The sequence below is a fragment of the Chenopodium album genome, chromosome 23 (assembly GCF_948465745.1).
Source record: "Chenopodium album chromosome 23, dcCheAlbu1.1, whole genome shotgun sequence".
Taxonomy (NCBI): domain Eukaryota; kingdom Viridiplantae; phylum Streptophyta; class Magnoliopsida; order Caryophyllales; family Amaranthaceae; genus Chenopodium; species Chenopodium album.
Genome location: NC_137856.1, coordinates 12,563,683 through 12,591,222, shown reverse-complemented (window position 1 = coordinate 12,591,222; position 27,540 = coordinate 12,563,683). Strand labels below are relative to the sequence as shown.

Sequence of the window (27,540 nt, the reverse complement as noted above, 5' to 3'; positions counted from 1 at the left end):
AAATTAAATATTAGTAAGTATAAGATTTCCAAATTACTTGTCAAAATGAATCAATCTTCTACAATAAAATCAAGCACAAAGTTTGTGCGAGTAGTTGTTAGTGATGATTATGGTAGCCGTGGTTCAAAGAGGAGAGAGAAATTGGATAGAATTGAAAAAGGAGGAAAAACAAGAATACCCATTTCAATAATTTAATAGAAACGTGAATATGACCCATTTCAATACTTTTCATCATTTTTTTTGAAACAATACTATTCATCAATTTAACAAAAGCCAAATTCACGTTTTTTTTTCCCAGGTTCCAATCTTTCATTGCCCTCGCTTTGGAAGGTTTGTTGTTCATGGGGGTGAATAAATGATGAACAAAATTTTATTTTTTAAAACAAAATCATAAAATAATTATGTGTATTGGAAATGATATAAAATTTGAAATTCAAACATTAGGTTAACTAGAATTTTCATTTAAATTTGAAAGAAATTTCAAAGGTAGTGGAGTTTGGAGCCCAATAATTAAAAGTTGCCATGTCGTCAAATTGTATGTGGGGATCACATACATTGGTTGTATGTGTAGCCTTTGTCTTATTGTCATAGCAGGTTACATTGACCTTAACTAGAATCTTTTGATGAAGTTATAGATGTGATTGGAGATAACATCAGGCTTTTCTTGATGTATGAAATGACCTACTTGTTCAAGTATGACCACGTCCTCTAAGAGTGGTACATCCTTTTTCATTCCCCCTTGATGAATGTATTCCTTTACACCGGGCATATAGTATGTAAGGTCCAAGTCACCTACAATAAATTTCACTGGTACTTTCACCTTTGCTCCAGTCCATGCTGCAGTGAGTTCCCAATTTCTAAATAGAAAAATGAAAGATGTCATGATGGATGCAAGAAATATTAACTAATTGTTATAAATTAATGAAAGATAGTAAAAAGAGGGATCGATGTATATAAAATGTGAATAAAGTTAAAAAAAAAAAAAAACGTATGTACGGGCAAATTAAAGAAATCCGTTTACAAGTAGTAGTACTAAAAGGCAATTGACAAATTTTTTAGTATAGCGAAATAATCTATGACTAAAACAAAATAACTACTAAATCAAAAATTTATTTAATTATTTTTATTTCGATGATGGGCTAATGAGTGCTCCAATTTATAAATTGCTGAAATAAGAATTAAGTTAAGATTACATAAAAAAAAATCACGCGTCGATTAATGCAATTAATGTTTATTTTACATTAAAATTTCCACTTTTAGTTCTATTACAAGTATCTAACACCTATGGGTGTTTGTTAGCTTTTTCCTATTGCACTCTTCAATTTTGATCAAAAAAATTCACATGATATGAGATCAGTTTAAAATTTTTAATTCAAAGTTAATATACCAAGTTTTCAGCAAACTAAAATGTGTTAAAGTAAGTAATCGTAAACCTCAAAACTTAGCTAATTAAGGTAATTAAAATAAGAGGGTGAGAAAGAGGAGCATACAAATTTAGAGCACGATAATAATTTAATCCTCCAGTAAAGCCTGTTTGTGTGAACTTGTGAATGTAATAGGCAGCTTCTTCTTTGGACACAAAAGAAGGAAAAGGGGACACATCTTTGAATGCGTGTCCTTTGGGCAAAAACAAGGGTCCTGGGTTACGATACGAAAAAAATTTCCTCAACAGTTTTTCAGCTCCACCAGCTTCAGCAATCTCACTTTCAATTTCTCTAGGTACCTTTTCAATAATTTAACAATGAGAACAATTTATATTACGGAGTAATATACTATGAGATAATCACGTAAAGTGAAAGATGGATAAGTAATAAAAAATAAATGACAATACATTCTAGAGTAGTGACAACTGAATTTGGTTGGTGATATAAGAGAGAGGTTATATCATTTATTTCGATCTCATTTGATCAACTATATTTTTTATACCTAAAGTCAATGCACACTCATTTTTTCATCGTATCGTATCTAAAGTAAATGCAAATTCTTTATTTGTTTTCATCATCCAATGTAGAGATGTCAAAAACTTGGCTAATTAGAGAAATCGTTCTGTAATAATAGAGTGAAACAAATGAACTATTACCCGACCTGAACCAACTCGATGTTAACTGACAACCTACGTATGGAATCAAACCTACTTCCAGTTTTATATTAACTGAAACCTATTTAACCTAATTTAACTTAAAAATGATTTAAACTTGAATTCACACCTAAATAAGTTGCAACTTGAAACCGTCAATTACCCGACACAACTTGTACTGTTATTGACTTGGCCTACATGGTGACTTGTAACTCAATCTTATTTGACTCATCATTGTTAACTTGACTAGCCATTGACTAAATCCAATAAAGACATAAAACTATAATTAACTTGTCCCTTTTTTAAAAAATTTCCTTAACAAATTTAACAAATGATGTTGCCTGAGTTTAATTTGACTACAATGTTAAGATGGTAGAGCTATTTTATTAACAAAGGTTTTAATTTTAGGTTAATAACATATTGATACATTTTGTTTGTATGAAGAATATGTTAATAAAAAAAATTATAATTAATAAAGGTTTTAATTTTTGGTCAAAGTAAATATGTGAAAAATGCAAAAAGCTAAGTCAACATAGTGCTTTTAAATAAAATGAAGGACTACTTGTACGCAATCATATTAGTACAACACCAAATTTGTAATTTTTGGTTGAATTATGAAAAAGTGATATTAATCCAACTTCCACTTGGCCAAATCATCAAAGAATGACCTAACTTCCAATCGTCCTAAATTTTAACTTAAAGATTATCCAACTGAACATCTATGGGGAAGTAGAATAGTCTTTAACACAAATTCTAGAGTAGGCACTCTGTCAATTCATCCACATACTCTAAAATGGAGAGAATTATATGTGGCGGTGCACTATAGAGCTTGGGATTATGTAATGGTTCATAACATTGTACCATTATCTCTAATAATAATACATTCTTTTGGAAACTCACAAAGTTCCAAAGGTATGCATTTTGAAGAATTTATGATGCAACGAGATACAAAGGAAGAGTCCAAGTACAAAGTACAAATATCAAAATGGTTGAAGGAAAGGTTAGCTCTCCACGTTTCTTAATCATGTTTGAAGATGTTTATCGCAGAGTCTAAGTTCCAATCTATGTCCAGCAAAAACAAGTAAGAGACTCTACAGAAGCAAGAGCTTATGGATTGTTCTATATTGCTAAATATCTTAATCAGTTCATATCAATAAAGGAAGAACCCCCATTCATAATACATGTTGGGAATACTACTATAGTAATGCTAGAATGCTTAACAATTACTTAGAATGAGTGTTAGATGGTAAATCAGTGCGTTTTTATCTTGAAGAAGTTAAAGTTGGAAGATATTTATCCTTAGATGGAAAAAAGCATTTATTGGAGATCTTTGTCACATGGGATGAATCATATTCTGCCAAATGTGTGATAGATTTTGGTATAGATAAAGAAAATCCCATGCGTGTCCACTATGAAGACTGTAGAGACAACGAAGGTGATCTACAAGACATGATGATGGATGAGATAACTAATTCTTGAGCTCGTATCAGTAACAATGCAATCTACTTTCACAATAACCACATTCTATTAATTATTATTGTTTTCATGTGTCTTTAGAAAAGCAGTAGACTACAATCCCTTATTGAGTCATCAATTTTTGTAAGCCACAAAAAGTATCGGTAGGCTGTGTAAGCCTTCCTCTATAGAAAAGGGATTAGTCAAAGAGTGAAGGCAGAGTTAGAAGAGTAAGCTAGAGCATTCTTCTAAAAACATTAGAGAGTCCTCTAGAGAAAATGCTCACCTTAAAAGATAGATTGGTTCTCCATCTCTCTAAAAGTAGAGAAAACTCTGTTCAGCTCGTGTCTGTTTAAGCTTTAAATCAGTGTGTTGTAAATATGAGTGTTGTAATCTTTCTAAATTAAATAAAGATCTAACTTTAGTTATCCCCTTAAACCTTACATAGTTATCTTTCTCTTAAAAAAATTTCATCATAAAACAATAAAAATTTATTGATTAAGAGACTACGGTCTAAGGTAGGAAACAAATTAGATCCGTGTTGTTTTTTATCTAAGGAAGACAGAGTTGGGGTTAGCTACCTTAGTAAAGCTAGAAGCTTAAAACGTTGAAGTTTCCATTATTGACTGAGTTTAGGTAACGATCAATAGTCTCTAGTTAAATAATTTAATTTATTATTGCGAAACGTGATGGGCTATTAAACTCAAAAGCTCAAAATGCTACAGTTTTTCTCTACTTTAAGAGAGATGGAAAACCAATCAGTCTCTTAATGTGTGGATTTTCAGTAGAGGATTCTATAATGTTTTCAAAAGAATACTCTAGCTTACTCTTCCAATTCTGCCTTCAATCTTTGCCTAATGCCCTTTATATAAGGGAAGGCTTACACAGACTACCAACACTTTCTATGGCTTACAACAAATTCAGACTAAACAACTGATTGTAGTCCATTGCTTTTCTAAAGACACTTACAAACAATAAAAATTAATAAAACGTGGCTACAGTGAAAGTAGATTGCATTATTACAGATGAGGGCTCAAGAATTTATTTCTCATCCATCATCATGTCTTATAGACCACCCTCGCTATCTTTACTGTCTTCATAGTGGATACGCATGGGGTTATCTTCTTCTATTTTGAAATATATAACACATTTGGCAACATATGATTCATCCTTTGTGACAAACATCTGCAGTAAATAGCTTTCAGCTTTAACTTCTTCAAGATAATCACACACCGATTCTCCGTGTAACACTCCTTCTAAGTAATTCTTTAACCTTTGTACCGCTACTATAATAGTATTCCCAAGACGTATTATGACTGGGGGTTCTTCAATATTGCTATGAACTAATTAAGATATTGAACAATATAGAAAAATCCATAAGCTCTTGCTTGCGTAAGGTCTTTTACTCGTCCTTACTGGATACAGATTGAATCTTTGACTTTGAGAAGAACATCTTCAAACATGATTAAGGATTGTGGAGATTGAGCTAACTTTTCCTTCAACTATTTAGATGTTTTCACTTTGCACTTGAACTTGTTCAACCCTTCATTTTTATCTTATAAAATCATAAATAATTCTTCTAAATGCACACCTTTAGAACCTTGTGAGTTTCCAAAAAAATGTAGTATTATTATTAGGAATTGGTACAACGCTATGAACCATTCTATAATTCCAAGCTCTACAGTGCTCTACCACATATGGTGTTCTTCGTTCCAGAGTAGGTGGATGAATTGACATAGTTCCTACTCTAGAATTTGTGTTGAAGATTATTCTACTTCCCTAAATAGATCAAAAACATCATACACCTTCTAAGATCTTGATTCAACTAAATTGTACCAAAATTTAAGTTCTTCATCTCTTATTTTATCTAGTATTGTACCTCGAACATCAGGAATGAGTCGTAGGATTATGACCATTAATTCATACATGAGGAACCTTCTAAATGCTACAACTTTTAATCAAATCGTCTCTAGACCTATTTTTTAATGAAATGATCATGGCCTCCATCAAGGCCCAGGTGGAGGGTGAAACCCACTCCATTGCTTCCTTAGTTTCCTCAATAAGAGTCTATTTCTCTACCTCCATATTTTCTAGTTGATGGGCAAGAGGTTTTTATGATGTTTAGCGGTTCTTTGTCATTTGATAATTCTCTTTTCAAGAAAACTGTCAAAGAAATCTTCGATCCATATATATGTTCAACAGTAAAAGAAAATTGGTAAAGCCATAATTACCAACGTAGGTGTCTCCCTTGCGCTTGCATAATAGACAAATTTTTTTTAACAAAATGAAGTATGCCTTTGCAATCTTTTTTATTAAGAACTATTTAGGGGGTAAGAAGATTATGAACTTCTTAATCCCTCTAATGAATGTAAGGATTTCTTTTTGAATTGTGGGATAATTTAACTCAGCTTAATTTATTAAAACTTCCAAAGGTGCATCTGCAAAGTCTTTCTCCTTCTTTGACTTTTAACACAACATTTCAGTGCTCATTACACGCATCTGTTTCAAGGATTAAATAATCTTCACTGGCTACAGGAAGCTCTTTACTTATCGCTTTTAAATCTTGAACAATTTTGGAATCAAAACTTTTCTTTCAATTCCAAGTGATTTCTTTCTTGAATTTTTATTGTAGTGGCTTTGTTAACGAAGCAAGATTCTCTAAGAAATCAGAAGCATAGGTTAAACATCCTCGAAACCTTTCTAATTTTTTTTTGTCTGCAATTTCATCTGGGAATTATTAAATCTATTCTAAGATATGGTTTTGCATGATTATTTGTCTTGCTTTAATTTCTAATCCAATAATCTCAATTTCTTTTTTAGTATAGACATATTTATCTTTTCTAAGGGTTATACCATGCTCAATATATTTTTGAGTTACAACCTTAAGATCGTTCGTATGTTGCTCTAAGTTTGTTGAGAAGATTAGAATATCATCAACGTAAACCAAATAACAATGATTAACCTCTCTAATAATTTTATCCTTTCTTCGCCGAAATATGTGGAGCATTTTTTTATCAAATAGACATTATTAACCATTCATATTGCCCTTGAGGGGCAATGAATGCAACTAATGAAATGCTTTCTTCTTCCATTTTAATTTACCAGTAACTACTCTTACAATCCATTTTGGAATACTAGGTGGCTCCTTGTATTCTATTGAATAACACAATTTTGTTAGTAATGTAATAGCCATCAAACAAAGTGTTATCATCTAGTTGTGTGTAATTTATTACCATTCTAGCTATCTATACCTCTTTTTTCTTTGACATGATTCCTTACCATGAGTGTCGGACTATGAGGAATCTTGTTATTCCTAATCAACTTATTATTCAACAATTCTTTAATTTGTTCATCAAATTCTAATATATCTTTGTAGGTATAAATCATTTGTCTTACTCTAATAATCTTATTCGAATTTGTTAAAGTTATCTTAGCAAACGCTTTATCCTTTTCCCAATGTTTTATGAGTGTCATTTATGGCACTCATTTGACTTCTTTTAGGATGATTTTCATGCTATTTTATAGCTCTTTTTCTTAGTTTTCCTTAGTTTTGTTCTTTATTTCTTTAGTTTATGCTTTCCTTAGTTAGTTTTCTTGTTTTGTGTATTTCTTTGTTTATTTGTTCTTTTTCCCTCTTATTTGCTTGTTTTCGTTTGTTTTCAGGTTATGATCGTGTTTCCAAGGATTCCCGAGCCTTCCTCTCATATTTCTCATCAATTTGGATGCCTCATGTTCATCTTTTGAAGCTTAAAGTTTAAAGGAACGCAAGGAGCACGTCAAGAGATCGGTGCACGCATGCGGTGGGGTCATCATCTTTGCCATGAACCCACCAAAATATCCATTTTAAGACTGCCTACCTTAGTGTTCATCATCATCACCAAGACGAGTGCACGAGGATGAGCTAGGACGAAGAAAGAGAGGGAGTGCCCTGCTGCCAGGTGCGGGCGCGCACACAGGTGGTGCGGCCGCGCACCTGGGTGACGCGGGCGCGCCAGGGGGTGGCGCGGGCACCCCCCCGGTCTCTGTTCCGTACCCTTTTTCCCGTGGCCGCGCCTCTTCCTTGATGCGACCGCACCTTCCGGGGTTTATTTTGGGACGATCTAACTAACTCTTCTTTTGTATCTTTCCTATATATAGCCTTTCCTTCTATTTTTAGAGAGAGAACTTTTTGGACAACAATTAGAAGAATTCATTAGATAATTTTAGATCATCTTTTTAGAGAGAGAAACTCTAGGTTTTTAGAGAGAGAAGTTCATGGTGTATTGTTGATGATTGAAGATTTCTACATTGCCTTTGATTTTTGATCAAGTTTGTAAGGATTCATTTTCTTTAATTCAAGCTATAGTTTGATCTTTAGTTTGATTTCATTTGCTTTATTGATTGTTCAAGTTTGTTTGAAGTTTGATTGATTTTGTGTTGATTTTAGCTTGTTTGATTTGATCATGATGAATTTGTTGATTAGTGTTGTTTTGATCTTAATTTCAATGGCTAGTGAGTAGATTACTTGCTAGGGTAATGGTGAAGCATGTATGAGTAATGGATTAGTGCTAATTGGGGATAATTGATGGAGTTGATAATGTGATTAAATTTGGTTGATGATCATGTGCATGTGTGTGATTGATTGAAGATTGGCCAACTTTGATTGTTGCACTAGATTGCATTGTAAGTTCACATTGATATGTACCATTGATTTGTGGCTTGCATTTACACGATTGAGGTGTCTTGTGATGTTTCCTAGCTAGAGTTTATCGTAGTTGACGCTAGTTAGACCTATAGGAGAATAGCTTGATATGCTCTATTGGTTGCATGATTGATCATCCCCCACATTGTTTGACTTAGCCAATTTGACCTCCCAATAGTTGCTTCCATTATGACTGCATGTGGATCCTAGCCCTAGTGCTTATTACATTTGATTTTCTTCTCGTTTATTTGTCGTGTTTGTCCTAGTATAGAATTCACACCCTATCTAGACTTCGGAATAGCTTGACCATAGACAATAGACAATAGCCCACCATTCCTTTGGGTTCGACCCTCGACTTACTGTTATACTTGTGTAGGGGTGTGTTGAGTGTTTATAAATATTGTTTGACCTTGGTTAGGGGTTAGCCTCAACGACCTAGCTTCGACCCTCGATCAATGTTCTCATGGATTTGTTGAATATTATTTTTTCCATAATTTTTCTTGTTACTTAATTATTTGATCTATTAATGGTGAATCAGAATCACACTCGAAAATTATAAGTGCAACCTCTCGTTGTGAAGGTGTAGCCTATCACCACACTGGCTAGGCGTAAATTTCATAGTTTGATGAGTATAAGCCGTTGTTAATGAATGTATAGGAAAGAATGACCATTAATAATAAAGATTATTTGATTAATGGGTTGAGCGAATGGAGAGTACAATCTTTGAAAGTTATTTCCTATTCTCATTGAAAGGAATGGTGTCCTTCGAACAAGTGTATTATTCTGATAGCGGGTTCAGAATTTTTAGAAAGCTAATATATTCAGCAAGGTCAAGTGATCGGAATGCCTGGGTGGAGGCCGCTTCCGATCAGTAATATTAATATAATTAATATTACAGCTTAATCTTGACTAAACCCTTCGGGTCGCACCCAAGCAAATATATGCGAACCAACTCAACGAATTAATTCGGAAGAAATTAATTCGTCGCCTGAGTGTTAAATATTTAGACGTCGGTAATTCGAGCTTAGAGCGTCGAAACCGATCGTCAGAAGTCGAGTCAAAATGATAAAAGACGAGACGCGCAAAATAATAATAAATCGACCATATTTCCAAAAATTCCCCTAGCATCGGAGTGCCCCGAGCATCCAAATGCTAGGGGCAAAATGTCCTAGCAAGCACCAAGTCGAGCCATGGTTGGCTGGTGCGAGCTAGCACACCGTGCTAGCAGCCACGGCCAGCCGCGGCTAGGCACAGCAGCAGTCGCGCCGCGCCACAGCAGCAGCAGGGTGCGGGCTGGGTGCGGGCTAGGTGCGGGCTGGGCTCGGGCCGGGCTCGGGCTTGGCTCGTGGCTTGGCTCGGGCCATAGGGCCGTGGGTTAAAAGGAAGTATGGAAAATGGGAGTAAGTGAGTGAGGACATGTGGCACAAGGAGAGTATTGAGTGGGGAGCAAGTATGGTCCCCTACTCTCCATGTGGTCCTCACCAACCCATCTCACATGGTAATGCCACTTGTAGATTTATTATTAGTTTGCAATTTTAATTTAATTTAGCTTTAAATTAATTTGAGGAATTTCATGATCCCACATTGATGGGATAGAAATTCCCACACATACTTTCCTCTATAAATACCAACCTTGGGATTTGGAGTAAAGTGCTTGAGTGGGAGTTAGAAAGAGCATTCCATAATTTTGGGAAAACTCTTAAACTCATATAACACTCGGGTTTTGGTCGGACCTTGCTAACCCCAAGGTAGTAGACCTTAAAGTTGTGTTCGCCTTTTTGTGGGTGGATACCGTCGGAGGCACGGCGCTTGACGTGCTCGTAGCTTTCAAGTAAGAGCCCCGGTTTGTGGGCGAAGCTCGCTTCGAGGGTAAGATTCGTTATCTTTTCTTTGTGTTTATTTATTAATGCTATATGATTTTAATTATTGCGAGTGGTTCCTCGGGTGGGGTTGTTTCCGCGGTGAGTCGGACTCACCAAACCCCAACACTCATATCAGAACTATGCTGATTAGTAGCCCATAAAATAGGAATTACACATTGAAATCCTCCAACTTATATTGGTAATTCTTCTATTATTATTAAATGCATCATGACAATGTTATTAGCAATTCTAACTTGCATAGGATTTTATCCTTTTTCCACCAGAATTTCAGAAATAAAGATCTTTTCCAAAATATGTAAAACAAACACTATCAATATATGCACATAAATTAATGTTTATTATATTATTCAATGCATCAATTGGAATATATAAATTCTATTATAATTAGTACTGAATATTTCATTCTAAGCTTTCATTTGCATGTTAACCTCATCTTTATATATATACTCGTTCACTCACAGTTGTGGTCTTATATCCAATTAACTTTCTTTATTCAATAATAAAATTATTTGGATCTTCGTTTATAGTTTATATTTAAATTTGAACATGAACCAATATCTATACTATATCTCATTGGTTGTTTTAAGGATTTCTTGGTTTCATATTTTTCATTTAACTTTTTTATTAAGGCTATAGTTCTTCTTCATCCTCTTCTGATTTTTCATTGACTTGTTTTTCAACTTTATTATATTTGAATTTTGCCTGCTCAAACATGGCGATCTAAGACTCATAATTCTCTACATTATAGGGTTTGTTGGTATTTCATGATAGAGCAATCCTGATTCATCAATTAATAACTTACTTTGTTTCTTACTAACGACATGATTTATGAATAATTCTTCCCAAGTTTTTGTTAATCTCTATTTCATTAGGATTTACTTTTATAGGGTTTGTTGTTATTCCATGATAGAGCAATCTTGATTCATCAATTAATAACTTACTTTGTCTCTTACTAACGACATGATTTATGAATAATTCTCCCCAAGTTTTTGTACTGTTAATCTCTATTTCATTAGTATTTACTTTTATAGAGGTAATTTTCTTCTTAGGGCCTCCTCCTTGCTCTTATTTCTGTGCATCTACTATTTGATTCTTGAAAGATGAATCTAAGTGTTAACTAACTTGTAGACTATGTTATACCTTCCATCTTAATTGTATGGGACGAGTTCCTTTATGAATTTTTAATAAATCAGTTAATAACTTGATAGCTAAAAACTTTGGAGCATATGAATCTTCTAAGCTCACATAATATCTAGGTTCAGATATATAGCTTATAGTTCCTTGACTAAAATTACATGTGATACCACTAAAAGTTTTATCGTAGAGCTCCTTATGTCTAATATCATAAACAAAGCTTAAGCATTTAACATCCTTACTGAGATCTTGTGAAGGAGTTATGTATACTTGCACTGCACCAATGCAAATATAACTATAATTTCCTTTTTATTTATGGTTTTTAATGCTTTTCAAGTTAATGATACTCATTTCTGCTGCTTTCTTTTCACAATCTTCAATAATACTTCCTTCTATTTATTCACATACATATTTAGTTCTAGTTTTAAAGAGTGAAGTTTTAAATATTTTATCTTTAGTAATCTGGGAGAAATTCAAACTTTCTTTGTTCATTTGGTCTACATCTTTATCTTCAATTGAGTACTCGATTCTTTTTAGTTGACCTATAATAATTTTACTTCTATCCTCATCATCATCTAATTCTGAGTTCCCTAATACTTCAACTTCCATCATATTATCTATTTCTTTCGTAATTTTCATCTTTAAATTCACTGTCTTTAGGTTCTTCGTTATACTCACTTTCTTCCTCTATTATTTCTACTTAAAGCTAATTTTAAAGCCTCACCTTCTGTTATTTCTAGGTAATCCCAACTACCTAAGGCTTTCATGAGTTTATAATTAGGTTTCTTACATTCATTAGCATAGTGACCTAATTCTCCACAAGAACAACACATGCATGTTTTCTTTTTCTCGAGACAATATGTCGCGTTTCTAATAAACCTAATGGGTTTTCTATGTTTATGTTTATAATACATGTTCTTACAGGTTTCTCCTCTCGTTATAACTTTTTCATTCACATTTATAATTATTTGACAATCCCATTATTTGAAAAATCCCAACCAGTGAGAAATTGTCTCTTCATTTATGGAGTTCCTGTAACCTCTCTACATTTCTTTTCAATCCATTTTCTTAGGAAATCAAATCTGTATCCTAGGGTATCCCTAACTAGGAATTTCTCTATCCATTCTTTATATTTTTTTGCTTATTTTTTTTATTAAGAAGACTTAGTAATTAATCATGAAACATTCCAAGCAAGGTTTTTCTCATTTTCACTAATTTATAATAATATGTTTTAAATTCCATTATATACCTCTCGACATATTTCATATTAAAAAGGGACAAATTACTTAACTTTCGTTGATATTCTATTCGTTTTTTTTAATAGGATCAACTTTAGGATTAATAAATTCTAACTCAATGTAATGACAAAACTATCTAAACATTCTAGTAGGCCAGAAGATTCAATTTATTGCCTCTTAATGTAGTTTTGAATTTTTCATCCATACCATAATACCAGTCTACATAGCCTAAAAGCTATGCCCGATATGATAAATTTATGAAATTTTAATTTCATTGTCTAAACACTACTCATGCTCTTTTTTCACTAATCTAAACCATCTTGTTTATCTCTTACACAATCTCATTTAAGCTTATAACCAATTTGACTTATGGGTTCAAAAGCTACTTCTTATTGTTTAGGTATCTGATTAGGCATAAGCTTGACACTAAACCAGGCAGTCTTCTCTGGTACGTATCTTGGTCGTGTACAACTTCTTTCTCCTTAATAACTAGATCTTTGGATAATTAACATTGTTTACATTATCATTGTCTTAAATAATTTCTTCTCTAACGTCATTATTATCCATAATTATTCTTTTACCTATTTTATTGTCCATCTTTTGTTGAACAAGTTCAATAGGTAGAAAGTCTAGATAATCTAACTTCATAAATCCCATTTAATATGTTGATATAAATCCTCTTCTAAAGAGACATAATTATTTTCTTTTATTTTTATTATCAAAAGCAATCCCTTTTTCAAAAATTACTTTCATGATTTGATTTAGTTTATCAGGATCTTCTTCCTTATCAAATAAGATTTGTAATCCTTCAAACATTTTCTCTTAAAGATGATAGCTCATCTATAGTGTCTTTGTTCTTTTCCTTATCACTAGCTACTGAGTCTTTTGGGGAGTGATACAGTAATAAACTTCTTATTTTTATATAAATTCTAAAAAGGGTATTTATATTACTTATAAGGGACGATTTTTCTTTATTAGGTGATACTTATTTATCAGATTAATGTCAAACTTCGTTTGTTAAAGAAAGTTATATTTGTTTAACTTGTCATTTATAGCTCACTTAATTTTTTTATTAATATGATATGTTATTGTTAACAGCTTGTTCTCAATTTTGATACAAAGAGCATATATGCTGTCAACTTTTATTTTCAATTCACCAATTTGATCAACTATATAATTAAGGACCGGGCTAAATTTACTAGTATTTTCAGAAATCTGATAATAATTTTTAAAATAGGTTTTTTACATTTAGTAGACGACCTTGCATTCTCTACTTTTAATTTATTATTAATTTAATTACCAACTTGGCTTAATCTTAACCGTATTATGGCTCTAATACCAAATTAACGCAGCTACTAAAAAAATAAGATTATTAAAAGAGATTATAGATATGGGTGTCAAAAACTTACCCAACCCGAAAGGTTTACCTAAAACCGAACGGTTTTCGAACTGGATGAACCCAAAAAGTTTTCATCCAAATCCGATCTGGAATCAACCCGAAGTTAACTTGAAATCGATTTTACCCGAAAATTTACGATCCAAACCCAACTTGGTGTTGACTTATTATTTATCCGAAACCAATAAAACCCGACAATTTAAGACCTAGATTCCATTAAACCCGAATTGAAATCTACCCGTAACCATTTATACCCGAAAAATACCTCATTTTACCCGACCTATTTTTTACCTGATACAAAACTACCCGCCACCCTACTAACCTGACCCAAAACTTATAAGTTAATTAGTTAAAGATTTTTTTATTATAGTGGAGACCGTGGGATTTTGAATAACAAGTGTAGTTAATGGGGGTTATATTTAATTGTTAGCAAAAGAGAGAAATTCTACTAATAAATAACATGGGGTTGATTGGAGTGAAAGATAATAAAATACTTGTATAGAAAATAGCTCTATTATGAATTTAAAATTAGATGATTGATTTGAACTGAGATCTATCGAAACTGAATTGATTTGAACAGAGATTAAACTGAATTCAAATGACCAGATTCAAAATCTACTAAATCCATTTTGACCCAAATAAACCCAATTAAATCCAAATTCGAGCTTAATTGAACTCAATATATATGACTCGATCCAAATTTGACTTGACCCGAATTCCATTTGTACCTGACCATACCTTAACCTACCTTTGCCTCGAATGTAATTAAGTTTGACCCGACTTGATTTGGTTTGTTAGGATCAGTTAAAATGATTTGTCATTATCCGACCCAAATACCCCGAACCATCGTAGATCAACCCAACTCCATTTGGGTACCCGATTTGACACCTCTAATTATAGACATTGATAAAATATAAAGTAAAATTGCCTACTAGGGGTCTGCGTATTTATGTATTTTTTGTTGTACATAAAATTAAAATTGAATCAATAAGATGATGACACATAGCAAGTCACCTTCTTTAACAGACTATCAAATTAACAAACCGGATAAAGGACTGTTTTTAGTAGATGGGGGGCAAATGTGGGATTAATTTTAGATTATTCAAAAGCGGGATTATTTTGAGCAAAAGTGACAAGAGCGGCATTATTCTTTTCAATTTTTCCTATTATTAATCTTGAGTTTTGATGGGCGTCATTTATGGAGCACAAAAGAATAAGATTTAGGTCCTTTTTCTATATTTTCTTTCATTATTTTCATACAATTTTCTTAGTTTTCCTTGTTTTTCCATTTTAATAACTCATTTTGAGTTTTGATTAGTTTTGATTAGTTTATCATTATTTTAGTCCTTAATTTATAGTTTTAGTTTTATTTCTTTTATTTTCTATTTTATTTAATTTTATTTGTTTTGATTTATCCTCTCGGGCTTGCTTGTATGTAGGTGTGGTTTGGATCAAGGTATGTGCTTTAATTTGAAGTAACATTTGAAGTTTCGGGTCCCAATCAAGGAAACAATTGAGCAAGTAGCCCAAGCAGGCATCACCGAGCAGCCCAGCCGCGGGCGCGGGATCGCGTACACCAAAGCATCCAGAAATTAGGCAGTAAGCCCCCGAGGACTGGCTGCGGGTTGCGGGCTCACCGCGGGTGCGGCCGTCGTGCCCTGTTCCAGCCGACTCTCACTCACGCACTTCCCCTGCTCCCGCAATAAACACGCAATTCACCTCCAATCACCACCAATATCCCGCAACAGCAAACAAACCCAAGTAGCAGCGATTCAGCCAGCCACCACAACTCACCTCTTAGTGCAGCACCAACCGCAATTGGCCCCTTCAACTAATTCACCACCGATAGCCTCCAACATCAGCAATTCGAAAGCAGCAACATCAACATTAAACTCCAATTGAAGACCTATATTTGCGCTCATCATGAGGGTGGTCAACCTCATTGATGCGTGCGCACAAGTTGGGTGTAAATTGGCCGATTTATCTTGATTAATTTGATGATCAAACGATTGTGATGCGCATGATTTGGTGATGTGAGAAGCATGGGATAATTTCCCAATTTATGTGTCAAAAAAAAAAAAAAATTTCCCAATTTAGAGCTGACTTGTTATTTTTGGGAATTATAGGGGCTATTTGATCAACTTTACAAAGGTTACTTCATCAGTGATATAGAGGGTACTTGGTCGACATTATAAGGATTATTTAGTTAGTATTATAGGAATTACTTTGTTAATTTACAAACGGCCTCATGGTATGGCCACAAGATGTGTTTAATAAAGGCTATGTTACTCGGACTCTTCATTTTATCTTAAGTATCCGTGTCGGACCTTAGACACTCGTACATGGGTATGACACTTCAAACCTATATTTTAGTTCAAAACTATAGAATTTTTTTCACAAAATATTTGAGTCAAACACCTGGACACGTACCCGAGTCGAACATAATAAGTACCCTAGTAACATAGAGTAAAGGTTAACACTATTTTATTATTTTATCCTTACGCCACCTAATAATACACTTTTTTTTTCTTTTTTTTTTTATTTTTTTTTTTTTGGTATCCGTTATACCAAACACCCCGTGAATGAAATATGCTCCAAATTAAATAAAGAAATTTAAGGACCATAAATATGATTCTAAAAAAATTACCTGAAAGCGGCAAATATAATAGTCATCGCCATAAGCAGCACGAAGCCCATCAACTGGCTTGGTTTTAGGATTCCGGGGAGAGAAAGCCACGCTAAGGTTCACCAACGCCTTCACCCGATCGGGCCGAAATAGGCACAACCACCAAGCAATCATTGCGCCCCAATCATGGCCTACCACAAAAACCTGCTCTACCCCCAACTCATCAATCAAGGCCACCAAGTCACCAACGATATGCCCGTAAGTGTAACTTTGGGCATCCGTTGGGGCATCTGTATCGCCGTAGCCCCTCATATCAGGGGCTACGGCATGGTAACCAAGAGCCGAGAGGGCCAAGATTTGGTGCCTCCAAGAGTACCATAATTCAGGGAAGCCATGAATGAAGAGTACAATTGGTGCCCCCTTAACTCCTTTCTCGGCTACATGCATGTTTATGCCATTCACGTGAACTTTCCGGTGTCTTATACCGTCGGATGTTTCCATTTATGTCTTACCAAAGTTTAGTTTTTAGGTGGAAAATGAAGTTGGTTGGTTGGTTTTATGGTTTTTGCTTGTTTTTGTTGAGGTCTTATTATTTGTGGTACTTGCGAAGGTTTACATAAAAACGTGATGAACAAGGACTAAAGTGGACCAAGTGTCATAATTTATATGAAAGGGCCAATGAATTTCATCCATAGCTTTCACAATTTGTTCTGTCATTGTAGTGTCGCTTCTTTCTTTTAAAAGAGTACAAAATACTTCAATTATTTTCTTTAGGACACATATGAATTGGGGCTATGAATTGGAAATTTGACGTAAAAGTGAATTGTGGTGTATGCTTTTCACAGTTTTTATTTTTTATATTTTTTTTTTTTTTTTTTTTTTTTTTTTTTTGAGGGGGAGTGTGTTTAGAAGGAGCTACTAGATCAATTCATAACACAATAGAGTTTAGTACAGTACATAGTCAAAACACTAGTAGTAGTTTCAAAATGATACATGTGTTTAATCTAACTTAGGAAGTTAGGATGTCAAAAAAAAAAAAAAAAAAAAAAAAAAAAAAAAAAAAAAAACCCAACTAAATTACACTTTCTTATTAAAAATGTATAACTAATGAATTTAATCAACGGAAACTCTAGATTTTAAGAAGGTTGATACATTTTTAAGGAGAGATTGGAAGACGTAAACCTATAAATTTGCAATGAAAGAATTATAGTTCATGTAATGAGAGAGATACTCCGTATAGTGCTTGGGACATGGAAGTATAATTATATATCATTAAGAAGTAAAAAAGGTTAACATAATGAAAATGTATGTAAAGACTAATTTAAAATAGTTTACATGGCAATATATGTTTTTTTATATATTAGTAAAAATTGAAGTATAGTCTATCTAAGTATATGAATAGTAAAAAAGTCAAATTGTTGCGATTATTACAAAATGAAGGTGATATTATTTTCTTCAATTATATATTAGTAAATAAAATTAATAAATAATGATATATATATATATATATATATATATATATATATATATATATATATATGAAAGTAAATGAAATTGTCTAAAAGTTAAAAAAAAAACTGAGAAAAAAGTTACAAAAACCGCAAAATTACGAAAATGCCATTAATGAATGCGGGTGAAACGTTAGCCATCGGATTGAGTGAGATCAATGGCTGAGATTGGTTCTTAGTTCCTATTACTCACCTTGGTTCTCACATGATCTCAACTATATACATACATACATACATATACATATATTAGGAACTAGGAACTAATTTGAGCCCTTGATTCATTTGATCCAACGGCTGAAATGTCATCCGCGTGTTTAACTTAGTAATGGCATTTTGGTTAATTATTGCATTATACCCAAACAAATCCACCGTTTTGATTTGCTTTCTCTCTCTTCTTCATGCTTTCTCTTTCATCCTCCAAATTCTTTGTGATCTGAGGCAATTTTATTTCTGGGTTCACTCACGATTTCTTCGCTTTTGTTCTTCAAATTCTACTGTGTTTCTGTTAAGGTACGCAAATTTCGATCTATTAATATGTTGATCGCTCGCTTCAGTTTAAGTTTGCTCGATTTGGTTTCGATTAATTCGAGTTTGAATTTGGGGTTTTTGCTATTTTTATTTTATTTGATTAATCAGTGTTTTTTGATTTTATAATCAGATTACATAGTCGAAATTTGGGGGTTTTTTGTGTGAATTTTGATTGTTGCATTTGCTGTAATTTTAATTGCAATTTTTGTTGTGTTCTTTCATGATTTACTGTCCAGATTATAAAATTCAATTTTAGAATCTAGGAATTTGATTGGAATTATTGTGTTCTTGCTCTAAAATTATGGCTTCAATCCATACTTTTGTTCTAGGCTTCTATATTGGAAATTTCATCTTTTTTTCCAGGGGATAATTAATTCAATGGTGAATTGGATTATCATCTGGGATATGCTTTGGGTGGTTGGATAATAATTTACTTTTGGATAATCACTTTTAATAAAATGTTATTCACTTTTATGAGTTTTTATTTCACTTTTATGCCTTGAGTTTGCAATTGCAATTTGCGAGGCAGTAGTATCTTTTTCAATGTATTGATGTAGTGGAAATGGCTTATATTTTGCTGGTACATTAATCTCTACTTGTATGAAATGAATGATAGGATAGCTTGCATTCTTGACTATGAGTTATGCCTTGGAGAAAGCTGATTATTGTGTTATATACCTTAGGAAGAAAGGATGTTAAAAAAAAAAAAAAAACCAACTAAATTACACTTTCTTATTAAAAATGTATAACTAATGAATTTAATCAACGGAAATTCTAGATATTGAAAAGGTTGATACACGTTTAAGGAGAGATTGGAAGACGAAAACTGATAAATTTGCAATGAAAGAATTATAGTTCATGTAATGAGAGAGATACTCCGTATAGTGCTTGGGACATGGAAAAACAATACACATGCCAATGCTTAACTTTGGCTATAAATTAATATTTATAATTATATACTAGTATAAAAGGTTAACATAATGAAAATGTACGTAAAGACTAATTTAAAATATTTTACATGAAAATATATGTTTTTTTATATATATATATTAGTAAAAAGTATAGTCTATATAAGAATATGAATAATAAAAAAAGTCAAATTGTTGCGATTATTACAAAATGAAGGTGATATATTATTTTCTCTAATTATATATTAGTAAATAAAATTAATAAAAAAATGTGATATATATATATATATATATATATATATATATATATATATATATATATATATATATATATATATGGCCTCCTCTTTATCTGCATCTCCCAATCAAAAAATTTCTTCATCATCACCACCATTTCCACCTTCTCTTCCACTATTTTCATTCACTTCATTGCAAAAATATTTTACAGTACGTTCTTTGAAAAACTTACCATCCCAACAGATGAAACTCACCCCATAATTGAAACTCCTCTCTCTTCGGCAAGCCTAAACTCAAGACGACGTCATACACAAGTAACCACATCATTTACTGGTGATCGGAAAGTACATTCGCCGGCAACGTCAATTCTATCCCTAAAATATGGTTTCTAATCTAATGTCATCATCAGCATACTCACCAAATCAAATGTCCAAATTATTTTCTCAACTCTAATCTAGATTAAAAGTTAGACATTGAATAAATTTAATGGAAGAGAAAGAAAAAGACAACACAGAGGGAAAATAAAACTCAAAAAATGAATGTGCATAATTTTTTAATTAAATATGCGTAACTTTTGTACTAAATGTGCATAATTTTTTGTCTAAATGTGCATTTTGTTGCAGCATGAAATGTGAATCGTTGGATGCGATTGTGTGGTTAAGATTCCTTCTCACTCTTCTTATTTTAAGATCCTTCTCATTGGATCCCAACCCCATATAGCTAATATTACATTATATAGCTAATATAACCATCGTTTTTTATTGTAACATTGTAACCAGCAAGAACGTTATGTTGAATTTGTAAAAACAATATGTGAGTTGAGTTTGTTCCCTATTCTTTGCACCCTATAGGACCCCTTCTTATCCATTGATATCCACTATGTTTTGTACCGCCAAAGGAGAAGGCTGGTGTGGACCATAAAACCTGCTGAGTCCCCAATCATTCTCTTAATTCTCCATGGTAATAAAGATAATAAAACAAAGGTAAAGTGGTAATTGAAACCAATAAAATGTACTCCCTCCCGTCCCTAAATTACATTCCTCTTTGGAAATTTACACGGGAATTAAAGAGGGAAGAATAAGACAAATAACAATAATTGGATAATGCAATGGGAACTGGGAAGTACAAAGATAGAGTAGTAATTACTCATGACATGTCATCAATCCTTTGCAAAAAAAAAGGACCAATCACATGCTCCTAATTGAAAATTTGTAACTAATCATATTCATTGTAATTTGGCACAAGGATTATGAGTGACATTAGGTAAGGATGAATGAGAAAGCATTAAATATAAAATAGAAAAAAAGAGTTGATTTACTAAAAAAAACTTACCAAAAATAGAAAGGAGGAATGTAATTTTGGAATACCCAAAATAGAAAGGAGGAATGTAATTTAGGAACGGAGGGAGTAGTAAACTAGAACTTTATGTGAAACTTTGAAAGTAAGAAAAATAAAATGAACCCATATAGAAAAGTAAAGGAAAAATTGAAAAGAATAATCCCACCTTTTGCCCATTTGCTCAAAATAATCCCACATTTTCGAATTTCAGAAATAATCTCACCTTTGTTCCCCATATTCTCAAAATGATCCTTTTTACCTTTAACCTGTAAAACAGGTGTAGGGGTCGTTCGAAGTGCGCCTACGTTAAAGCATAGTGTGAATATGCTTGGCACTCATAGGAAGTGGGAATTGACATTACGATTAGGGACAACGATTAGGGACAAAGCAAAGTAGGGAGCCGCCAACAAGTTTTTAAGGAACTTGTAAACCGTTCACGGATCATTTAAGGCAACCACGAAAAGGGACAACGAAAGGCAACAACGATTGAGCCGTGAAGGTTATACCCCATTCATAATCCATGAGATTACTAACTCCATATGGTTTGGAACCACGAAAGGAGGATCGGGGATGATGGTACGAAGTGAGTCATGGAGTCACATTCGCCCGTATTGACCTCTATTCAATTCTTATTATGAAAAGTATTCCTGCGATCTCAAAGGCATACAAACAAAGATTCAATTCGCTCCAAACTAATAATTATGCTAAATTGGTTTAATATTAATGCAACATGTTATTCTAAAATATTGGTGATCACTTCGATTTAATAATAAGATTAAAGGAACCTAAACCGGTTGTCCAAATTATCTTATTAAGCGTGATTTTCAATTACATATTCCCTTTAAACATGCAATATGGTGATCATAATAACAATAGAATAAACATTTATATTGAAAGCAATTTAACAATAATAACGTTAGTCAAATCAAATAATAATAACCCTGATCATGATACTAGCAATCTAAAATAAAATAAGTAATTAAAATAATTACTCACATTCCGCGCGTTCCTTTAAATTGCTACATCATGAATAAATTGTTAGTAACTTCAAAAAAAATAATAAATCAAATGTAAATTAAATTAAATAAAAAGTAGAGTTGATTTGGTCCAAACCCTCAGTCAATTATACCTTTCACGCCTTGGTTTCAGTATAGAACTTCAGGTATTATATGGACTCCTTGGAGTGCTTAGGGGAATTATTATGGAAGAATAAGAAGGCTAGAAATTAGGTTTAAGAGGGAGAAGAGAATGATTTTAGGTGTAAGGTGATGAAAGAGAATGATATTTGGTGCCCCGAACTGCAGAAAGGGGGGTCCTATTTATAGGGAAAATGAGCAGAGGGAACACACGGAACCCTAAAAAGATAAAAAACCACAAAAAAGGCTACCGCGACACGGCAGGTTCTACCGTGTCACGGGGAAAATTAGTGTGACGCGGGGAAATTTAGAGTGACGCGGGAAATATTTGACCTACGGGAGTAAAAACGCATGAAGGGTTTACGCGGAAAAGACACGAGAAGATTCCGTGACACGACACAGGTACCGTGACACGGCAGTATCCACCGTGCCACGGTACAGTACACCGTGTCACGGTATGGGAAACGCGAAAATTACACGGAAACAGCACCGTGACACGGTAGGAAAAACCATGTTACGGCAGCAAGTACCGTGTCACGGCAGCAAGTACCGTGCCACGGTGGAATTTGACGCGAAAGAGCTTCAAAAATGGCACTGCGACACGATGCACAGTACCGTGTCACAGCACCAGGCATCGTCAGATGGGGGAAGGCACCGTCAGACGGGGGAAGCTCCCGTGACACGGTGCTTTTGCACTGTGCGCGGTGATTCCAGTTTTTTACCCTTCATCATAACTTTTGAGCCGTAACTCAGAATAAGGCATATAATATATCATTGGAAAGCTTATCAAGTCTACTTTCCAACCAAATTAGAATCAGGTCAAAATGATTTGTAGATTTTAAAATATGACCGTTTTAGTAGAAGGGTGTCGGTTTTGGGCCGAATTTAGTGTTTTGCTCATATCTTTTTTGTTATAGCTCGGAATTGGGCTTATGATATATGGTTGGAAAGCTTATTGAAAGACCTATACAACCAAATAATAATTGGATCAAAATTATATAGCCATAAAATCAGTTCAGCTCGGTTTTGTGATGTGGATATGGAAATTGGAAAGTAAGTTATGGTTTAAGGAAATGAGCTAGGAAATGGATTGGTTTATGAAATGTATTGGGTAGAAACATGGATTTAAGCACTCCAAAGATTAAATACTCAACCCGACCAATAACGGCGATGAAAGGTGTTCATCATCGGGTTTGGTTTTGGGGAGACATTTTTAAGTGTCTACAACAGGTTAGATTTTTTTTTTTTTAATTTTTTATTAATTTTTCCCTTTAATCTATCTTTTCTCACCTCACCCCTCCATCCCTGTCAACCACCTCCACACCACCACCACACACCAACTCCAACGCAAACACTACCCTTGCTCCACCGTCCATAACAACAACCACAACTCACAAGCCACAACTAATCCCCACCTTTTGCAGCCCCCATACTCAACCTCAACATAGAACTCCAACTCCCCTGCCCCTGCCTTCTCTTAGCAATGCACATCAATTGCGAGCTCGACGACCCCATATCCTACGAGCTTAACCACCACTCAAAATCATCTTTCTCTTTCTCCTCGTCCTTTGAAGCTCATCAAACCTCCTACCTTCGTCACTCCTTCAATGGTAGAATTGGGGCTTCAATTAATCTGAAAGTGGGTTGAATTGGGGCTTCAATTAATTTGAAATTGGGTTGAATTGGGGCTGAAAATAGTATAGTGCACCCGGGTACACCATGCGCATGGTGCACCCGGAAAGAACATTAGGTATATTTTAAAGAACATGGGGAAAAAAAGAACATACTAGCGTTGGAAAAAGAACATGCTAGTGTTTGAAAAAGAACATGCATACTAGTGTTTGAAAAAGAACATGCATACTAGTGTTTGAAAAAGAACATCTTGTGTTTGGCAAAAGAACATGTTTGTGTATGACAAACATACATACGTAGAATATATGTTTGATAACATGTTTTTCAGTAATACAAAATATGTTCTTTTTGATTCGTATGTTCTTTGAATTTGGCTCGTATTTTTTAATTTTTTTTTCTTTTTCTTTTTTTTTTTGGAAAGATGGCTCGTATGTTCTTTGAGGTAATGAGTTCTTTAACGTATGTTCTTTAACGTATATTCTTTAACTTATGTTCTTTGATGTATATTCTTTAACTTATGTTCTTTGACGTATGTTCTTTAACTTATGTTTTTTAAATTAACTTATGTTCTTTTATGTTATTTTAAATTTTAAAATTTAATTTTAAAATGAAATCTTGAATTATTTTTAGTTTAAAATAATTTAGAGAGGGAAAAATAAAATTATTATGGAAAGTTAAATTTTTGGAGAGAGAAAAAACTATTTTTGGGAAACTGAAATCTTTGGTAGAGAATTTTTACGTTAATGTGTTATTTTTCATGAAATTTAATAAAGTTTTTATCATGTTCTTTGTGTAATGTCTTTATGTTCTTTAGTAATGCATGTTCTTTGTTATAAATAAACATGTCCTTTTTCAAGAAACTAAATGTTCTTTTTCGTACACCTAATGTTCTTTCCGCCCTTTTTTTTAACTGGGTGCACCATGTGCATGGTACACCCGGGTGCACCAACCATACATTAAATTGGGGCTTTAATTAATCTGAAATTGGGCTAAATTGGCTTACCAAAAGTATAATGCAGCAGTTGTTGACCGGCTTTTGATGTTATAAGCGGCGGAAGCGGTGCTGCTGGAGGTGTTGATTTGCGGCAATGGGCAGTCTGGTAACCAAGCTTTTGTTGTTGTCGATTTGGGTAAATTGTTCAAGTGGGGAGTGAGTGAGTGACGGGGAAGGGAAGTTAATGTTTGGGTTTCTTTTTTTATTTTTTTTTCGGTGTGTGGGTGGCTGGATGTAGTGGTGGTGGTGAATTAGGTGGGAGGAAATCAAGGAGGGCGGCTGCAGTATGTGAGAAAAAATGAATTAGGTGGTGATTTGGACGGCTTTTGGCTGTTCCAGCGGGCAACTGATCTGACGAGGGAGGGGTGGCTCCGGCAGGACAGTAGAGCAAGGAAGAAGACGATTTTTTTTCCTTTAATTTTTAAAAATAAAAAATAAATAAAAAATATAACCAATTAGAAGACAACACGTGACAATATACCTTCAAAACCGGTTACCAATTTCACTAACAGGTAAAAGGCTCACTTTGGGAAGATGGGGGTACAAGGTGGGATTTTTTCTAGAATTCAAAAAGGTGGGATTATTTTGAACAGATGGGCGAAAGGTGGGATTATTCTTTTCAATTTTTCCAAAAGTAAAAGGGAGATGGGTTACAAAAATTACTGTTGCATGAGCAACAAGTGTAAGTTATTAAAGCAACAAGTGTAAGCTATTAAAGGAATTTCAAATTTTTGTTTCTTTAATTCCTTATAGCAAGAAAGTTATTAAAAGATGATTGAAGTATATCGGGCAAATAAAAGCTTTGCAAAAAAAATATATATAGATACTACGTATAGTGAACAACTAGATTAAAATCTCTTGGAATGCACGGTTGGTCGGTTGTTGAATATTTTTGACAATAATATTATAAAATACTCCATATAAAGTTATAAGAGATATAGAAAAAATTTCATTTAGGTATATATATAGAATATGATTGTTAAACTGAAAGAAAATATCATAAGATATATATATAAATAATTTACTTAAAGATTTTGAAAAAAAAAAAAAAACAAAAGCCAAAATGTGGTAGGAAATTTTAGTATAGGTTAATAGATAGATAGATAGATGAATCATAGGAACCCAGTTTTCGTTTGAGAAAAACTCTAAATATTTTAGAGAGATAAAGTTTATCTTTTAGGCTACGAGGAAGAATGTAAACTCTGTAGGGTGAGATACTGTAAAATCAGAAAATATAAAGATTGAAATGTGGGCTGAACTTATTAATGTATGTATAACGATGTGAAGTGTTAGGAACACTGTCTTAGAAGCAAAATTCGTCCCGACTATGGTTCAATCGGCAATGGCGTTGCCCTCCCCCCCCCCCCCCCCCAAGATTTAATACAATGATTGCTCTTAATGTGCACTCAAAAAGAGAGATTAGGAACTCACAATTGCTCGGAAATAATTTGGAGGAAAACTGATTTTTAGAGGAAGAAGAGAAATGTTTCAGTGTATCAAAACTGATTGCTAACTCGGTTTTTAAAAGCTTTCAAAACTCGTAACTGTTGGATAAAAAATCAGGAAGCTGTAAAAATAGAGTTCGGAAATCAGGGGAACATTTTAAACTATTAAAACGTATGTCGGAGATTCGTAACTAAACGATCTCATAAACCTGGACTGTCAATTACGCCACGCCCCAAATCGGTAGGCACACCGTGCACGTGCCACAAATGGAACCGGCCAAACATCAGTAGCGCGTGTGGGGATGCCTCCTTCTAGCTTACAACAATAAGGAAAGCACTTCAAACAACTAACCTTAAACCATCATATAAAAACCAAGTAAAATCTTTCCTCTTTTACCAATGTGGGACAAAACTATTTTCTTCCAATATGAAAAAAAAGTAAAATCTGCAACCTTATCCCACCAATGTGTGACAAAGAGTTTTCCTCCAAAAACAAATAACTTGTTTCCTTAGCATTTTTTTCCAACAATCCCCCACAAATGTTCTGAGCATTTCAATAGGTTTGATACTTAAGCATTGGTATCTTTTGATTGAACCAATACATAGTGAAAATTAGGCAACACCTTTGTTAAGTGAGTGAACGAATCTAAAACTCACTCAACTCAGAATTTGAATCCTAATAACACATATCTTACCTTAAATCATTGAGACTTCCATGATAAAAATCAACCACCAATATTGGCCATCAAACTTGGGATGCTCATGAGTTCTTTAGAAAGACTACCCATGTCTTTCATAGAAGGTGGCCAAACCTTCACACCCACGTAGGTAATTTCATCAAGTCTATCGTATAGACCACCTAGACCCTGGGATATGAAATCATTAAGACCCTTTGCTCAACCTCACATTATCAAAGCGGTGAATTTATCAAGTATGTCTCATTATAACCACCCAAATTCTGGGCTATGAATTCATTAAAAGCTAAAAGCTTAACCTCACCAAATGTACAAGTCATAGGAATGGGAAATGTACAATTATGAATCTTTCCATGGCTTTGTTAGTCCACATGAATCCTTATGTGAACAAGGTTGGGTATTCACCATGCATTCCTCAACAACGGGCTTAAGCCCCACTCCCCTCTACGTATCAAGGACAAGTCTCTTACCTAGTCCTTTGGTCAAAGGAAATGCCAGATTCCTCTCGGATCTTACATATTCCATAGTGATAACACCACTTACTTTCAAAGTCCTCATAGACACATGTCTCACATGAATATGCCTCTTTTTTCCATTGTAAGCACTGTTTTTGGCAACACAAATAGCTA

At 33.7% G+C, this 27,540-nt stretch overlaps 1 protein-coding gene across 1 annotated transcript; it reads right to left on the bottom strand.

The window, feature by feature from the left end:
• Nucleotides 1–440: 440 nt before the first annotated feature.
• On the bottom strand, nucleotides 441–17,093 carry LOC145608088 (epoxide hydrolase 1-like). The gene is made up of 3 exons (XM_081663688.1): nucleotides 16,512–17,093; nucleotides 1,491–1,723; nucleotides 441–857 (listed from the first exon to the last, which is right to left on the bottom strand). Exons 1-3 carry the CDS (start codon nucleotides 16,989–16,991, stop codon nucleotides 611–613), a joined length of 960 nt encoding a protein of 319 aa, XP_081519814.1. The 5' UTR covers nucleotides 16,992–17,093; the 3' UTR covers nucleotides 441–610.
• Nucleotides 17,094–27,540: the final 10,447 nt, after the last annotated feature.